This window comes from Motacilla alba, chromosome 1A (assembly GCF_015832195.1).
Source record: "Motacilla alba alba isolate MOTALB_02 chromosome 1A, Motacilla_alba_V1.0_pri, whole genome shotgun sequence".
Lineage (NCBI taxonomy): Eukaryota > Metazoa > Chordata > Aves > Passeriformes > Motacillidae > Motacilla > Motacilla alba.
Window position 1 is genome coordinate 45,849,802 of NC_052031.1, and position 6,000 is coordinate 45,855,801.

The 6,000-nt window shown below is 45.8% G+C and overlaps 1 protein-coding gene across 8 annotated transcripts in view; it reads right to left on the minus strand.

Moving 5' to 3' along the window:
- The window catches only part of ANKS1B (ankyrin repeat and sterile alpha motif domain containing 1B), a 407,552-nt gene extending 404,823 nt beyond the window's left edge, over positions 1-2,729 (minus strand). For 4 of the 8 annotated variants that reach the window (XM_038155523.1, XM_038155513.1, XM_038155512.1 and 1 more), the window contains exon 1: positions 2,187-2,728. In XM_038155523.1, the coding sequence (XP_038011451.1) occupies positions 2,187-2,320 (134 nt within the window). In that variant the 5' untranslated portion in view covers positions 2,321-2,728. Of the gene's footprint in view, positions 1-2,186 lie in introns of all 8 variants that reach the window. The other 4 variants (XM_038155515.1, XM_038155510.1, XM_038155524.1 and 1 more) reach the window with 3 other exon arrangements.
- Between the last annotated feature and the right edge of the window lie 3,271 nt (positions 2,730-6,000).

Sequence of the window (6,000 nt, forward strand, 5' to 3'; positions counted from 1 at the left end):
CTATTTTTGTAAGTGTTGATTTCCCAAACAGGATCAGGATGTTCATATGACTCTCATATTGTTTCCATGTTTTCTGTACCAAGATAGATCCAACCTTAATCTTGCATGTCATTCTGGACTTAATCCATAATTAATGGCACCAGTTAGATCATGGAACATTTCCAAAAAAAAAAAAAAAGGCCATGTCAAAATACCTGTCACATATAATTCTTTCTTGAAAAACATTTACTATAATGCATACTAGTTGCTGCTTTGAGTGTTCCTGCTGAACCCTCCAAAAAGTCCTACGTTCTGTAGTGTGTTAGATTATAAACATTTAAGAATCATTAATGATGCTTACTAAATTCTTTCTAAATTAGAAATATTTCATCATACAGCTGGATGCAGCATACAGCTGAACGTTCACTCCTAATTTTTGAAGCTGTGTTTACAGAAAGCCATAGACATTCTTGTTGACATTAGTAAGAAATGCCATAAATTAAACAGTATATGTTTTACTCTGCTTTACTTCTTTTCAAGCTAAGTGCACTTCCAGGAAAAAAAAAAAAGCCAGTTGACTTTACAGCCTAAAATTCTTCAGTCCTGAGGACTGTGATGACCCATCTGTATATACAAAACACATGGTTCATGTGTTCTGCGTACACAACATACAACAGTGATGTTTAATAACGGGAGGCAACCACAAGCAAATACACCCCCTCTGGATATACAGAACTCACAATACACAATGATCCACAACATGAAATTAACAGTGCAAGAATACAGCACAGGCATGAGCCCTGGAAAAAGCTACTGCACAAGCCATGTGTTAGAACTAGATTACAAATGGCCAGTCATTGTACTGAAGTGAACTTACTTCTGTACTTGGAAAAGTGGGTATCATATTTCAAATTCAACCGACTAGCTGGCACACTTCTTCCTAAGCAGCCTCTTCGAGTACAGTACAAAAAGCAATCACATGGTGTGTTTTGATTTTGGTCAATGGGCTAGTAATACGACAGTGGTGCAATAGCTAATTGAACTGGGCCACCACAGAACTTTGGTAAACTATGAATACCTGAACTGCTGTTGTTTACAGCACTAAACCTAGCTTTAAAATAGCCAGACTTTATAAAAGAGTTTAAACAGTATAATTTCGACAGTTAACATTAAATTTTCCCTGATAGGGAACTTGAAAATAATATAAATACCTTGACAAGAAGGCACTGGCAAAAGTGCCAGTGGAAGCACAAATACATTTTCATTTAATCAATTTCCATTGTGCTAGGCCTTTTCTTTCTTTAAGGAACAAAAAAACCCCTAACCAAATCCCCAATTTATTCAAGTTCTAGGTCAACAGTGTTTCAGTTCATTTTGTCTTCTTTTGCTATGCCTGGTTTAGTGTTGAACACTAGCACTGGACTGTGTGCTGCAGACCTTCTCTGCTCTGAATACAGTCAAATGCCATAAATGATTGTGACAATGCTGTGACTTAAGAGCATGATGAAACTTACGATCAAAGCTATGCTGTAGATCACCGGAGATACAACTAATGACTGAAGTTAAGCCCTATCACCCAACATGGCCAGTAACCCAGTTTCACTCCACTAAATCCAGGTACCTTGAAAGTAATGCTGCTCTTACCTAACCTGCTCCCTAAGTTTTACACCTCCTCTGCCTCGATGATCTCCCACAAAAAAAATATTCCCTTTCTTTGTTTTGTAGGCTTATTACGATGGCATGCCTAATTTCCTCTTCAAGCAAGGGTAGAAGCTATGGGTGAGGGTATGGGGTGAAGCTATGTCTTTTTACACAGAATTCCACGATGCAATGCCTTGTCTGTGATAAACACTTCCATCTGTGATTAAAGTAGCAATTTGAAGATGGAAATATCAATGGAAGGGTAATTAATGTATTGTATGTATTAGCCCACCAGTCAAAACATAAGTTCTGCACCACAGCTAGTAACAGAATGAACAAGGACCCTGCAGACGCATTGAAGGCAGGAAATCCAGTACCACTATATTAATAAAATGACTGCCTGTGACTTTAAACCCTGGCATGCTTGTACTTGGCGAGAGAGTGAACGATTCATTGTTACTATGAAGGATGCGGGAATGGAAATGAAGATGAGAGGGGCAATGATAATGATGATAGGGAAGAACAGGTTAATATCCCCAGCATTCGATGGGGAACGATGTCCCTACCTCAATAAGCTGGATAAGGGAATAGCTCCAGATCCACTGCCCAGGATCCCTCCTTTCCTCCCAGAGAGGAGTTTCTCCACCAGAGCCACATTCCCAGTGCGAGCGGCTTCCAGCAGTTCCTGGTCCTTCCCCATGGTCGGGAACCAAGCAGCCCCCCACGGGAGAGCTGCACCCCGGGCCACTGCGGCCCCCTCCCTCCACAGAACGGTCTCCCCTCCCCAGACCCTGCCTCAGAGCAGAGCACAGCAGAGATTCCTGCAGTCCCTTCCAGACCAGCAGGAGCAGCAGCAGGAGGGAGGAGGAGAATCACCTCCTCCTAGTTTCACTGGATCATTTCTGGGTGGAGTGTGGAAGAAGGGGGGAGGGAGGGAAAGAGGGAGGACGAGGCCAATAAAGAACCTCCCCCCACTCCCATGCACACACATCCCCGGCCGAGAGAATGGGGCGAGGGGAGCGGGAAGCCTGGGCCCCTATGGCCCGACGGGCCAGCGGGGATAACAACCCTCACAGATGGATGGATCGATGGATGGATGGATGGGTGGACGGACGGACGGACGGAAGCGGGGAGGAGCGGGCGGCGGTGGGGGGGGGGGAGGGAAGGCGCAGCCCTGCCGTGCGAGGCCCGTTGCTGAGGAGACGCGGCTGGCGCGCTCCCAGTGGCTGCCCGGGCGCGGCGCCCCCTCCGCCCGCCCCGGCGCTCCGCCGGCCCCGCGCTCCGCGGCCGCCGCGCCCCGGGCCCGGCCCCGGCCCCGGCCCCGGCCCGCCCCGCGCTCACTGCGGTGCCGGCAGCGCCGCCCGCCCCGCGCCCCGCCAGGTGCGCCGGCCGCGCCCCCCGCGGCGGCTCCGAGCGGCCGCAGGCAGCGCCGGGCCGCGATCGGCTGCCCGCGCTGGGCGCGGTAGGCCCGGGGGGCTGGGGAGCCGCGGGAGCGCAGCGAGCAGAAGGCGGCTCCCGCGGCGGGCGCTGAGGGACACGCAGCCGCCCGCGGGGCGATTGCCAGCAGGTACGGGCGGGCGAGGGGCCCGTGGCACAGCGAGCGCGAGTGCGCGCGCGTCCGGGGGCGCCAGCACCGTTCCTGCCCGCACGGCCAGCGCCGGCGGCTCCGCACGGCACGGCCAGCGCCGGGGGCTCCGCACGGCCAGCGCCGGCGGCTCCGCACGGCCAGCGCCGGCGGCTCCGCACGGCCAGCGCCGGCTCCGCTGCGCGAAGCGGTGCAGGCAAACAAGAAAACCTTGGCCCCGCGGGGGTCAGGAGCGAATCGGGCAGGCGGGACTGCCGACACCTGCTTCACGCCAGGGTTGCGGCTTCTCCGTTTTTCCAAGGATAAGAAACACTGAGTATAGGTATAACTGAATATATTTGGTATCAAATCCAGTCAGCCCTTCTGGAGCTCCCGGTTCTGTTCCAGAGACCTTTTAAATTGTGTGACTTTTCTGGGCTCCAAAATTAATGATTCCTCGTGGATTTTGGGTTCTTTCAAGCCACGCTGAAAATATTCAGTGCTGGCCAAGTCATAGGCACGTCCTTGACAGATGCTCCGTTGGATACTGTGCATATGCGAGAACTAAACTATAGCTCCGTGCTCCTGTTTTAGTTTAGTCATTGGCATAGGTAGGACCATAAGCAAATAAGTTATGATCCCTCACCCTTCCCCCACTGGGATCAGTGGCACTCTCCCATGTGTTCCCACTCTCCTCTTGTGTTCACAAGAAGCAATGGGAGCAGTGGCAAAATACCATTGTGTTAGGCAGGATTGTAGTGTTATGTTTTCAGAGACTGTTTATTACACCACACCTATGACACATTTTAGGCAGTGGAAAGATCCTTGTTGATTTCACAAATGATCTGTTTTAGTCCCTGTCAGTAACAGTTCTACAGATGGTTTTGTGTTTCTATTAGCTAATTAAGCAATGTTAATATCTTAAAATTGATAGAAATTTCATTGTGGTGTCTGATTTTCTCTTAGAAAGGAAAAAAAAAAACAATCCTTATGGAGACCTGTCATTTCAATAAAGTCATCCACAGAAACAAAACAGTATATTTTAGCTAGAAAATGTAATTTACATACTTTGTCATTTTCAGTATGTAAAATGATGTCTTCTCCAATATTGTCAGCAGGATGCAGAACTGAATGCATGCATAAAATTATTAAGGACTCTGTAACTACAGCTTTTCTTATTGAAAGAGTCTGATATAAATAGCAATTTTAAGGCCTGATTCTGTGATCACAAGTGTTTCAATGTGGTTTGAATATATAAATGTATAATCACATGAATTAGGATTTACAGTTTAAGTCCTTAGCCACAGCAGTCACAGTGGAAAACTGTAATTCAAAACCAGACTGAAAAGTTGTATCTTGTTGCCAGCCACTTGAGCATTAACTAGTTCCAAAGAAGTTAGCCATAATCTAAGAGCCCCCCTGCATTCTGAATTCATGTTAAGGTTGCCATAATTTCCCTGGATTCCTTCCTTGCTTTTGATTTTGTAGGCAGTCACATGCATTGCCTGATAAACACCTTCTGACAAGTATCCTCTGCATGCTCTGCATGGAGAGATTCCTTCGAGTTTGCCGAGAGCCTCGGAAGAGGCGCCGGTATTCGGTGAGGAGCTAATTATAAGGCAGGAGTGTGTGCGTAAACCTGCACATTTGTGAAAAATTAGATTAGAAGAAGATGCTAAGGAAAATCTCAGGTTTTCAAGAATTTGTATTGTTTATGTGGTTGGATCAGCAGATGGCAAATGTGACTCAGTATAAATGTTACATAATTCTTCTAGGGAAAATAAAATCTCAAGACTGTGCTCTAATAGAAATGATCGTCCAGAAAGCTGTTGAAGAACAGTAAGGAGAATCAGCATAGAAATATCAATGGAGTAGATGCATGCAGTAGCCAGCAAATTCAGAAAGATTTTATGAATGTAGAAAGGCTCAAAACTCCAGTAAACCCATTGCCTAGTGACCAAAAAAAACCTGTGGAGGCCAAATAGAAGATTTAGTTTCATTAACAAATACAGCAGAACAGATTAATCAATTTGAGAAGTGAAAAGGAATGTAAGCAGCACTGTTTAATGGATGGGTTAAACATGGATAAATTCTAAGGGCTACTGAAGCGAAGAATTGAGAACATGGGCTGGTCTGTTTCCAGAGATGAAATGGACAGTGGGCTGTAGTAAGAAAAACAAAGTATCTAGACTGAGTTGAATGTAAATGGCCGAACCCTTTCATTAGATTAAGTGGACTCCTTTGTGTTTATAAATGTCTAAGATTTTGTGCTCCTGGTAATATCAGGACAAGACTGTGGAGTGTTAAAAGATTTATGTATGATAAATAAGTGAATTAGACACAGAATGTAGAAACACGGCTGTACAATTTGCAGTAGTTACAGATGAGAAAAATAATTTGTAAAACAGCAGAGGTCCTTCAAAATGTTGTATGCTTTTTGAGCAGTGATGTTTCATATGACAGCAGAATTTTGATTCTAAGATTTTAGTATTTGTAAAGACATTTTAAGTTATGACCACTGCAGCTGTCAGTGTCTTAAGTGGCATCACACCTTCAATCTCAAAATTTCTCTCAACACAACATATGCTTTACCTTCTGTTTTCTTCCATTTTCTAAAATACCAGAGAGAGCACTTAGCCTACCTAGAATTTCCTTAACTGGTTTGTCATTTGAAAGGACTAGAAGTGACTGTAAAAAGCAGGGAGTTTCCTTCCTTTCCTTAAGTTTTCCTTAATTTACAATGCAGCTATCACTCGGCTTTGTTCTCATATCAGGATGACAATTTCTTCATTTCTTCCTCCTGCAGCCTCCCTGAA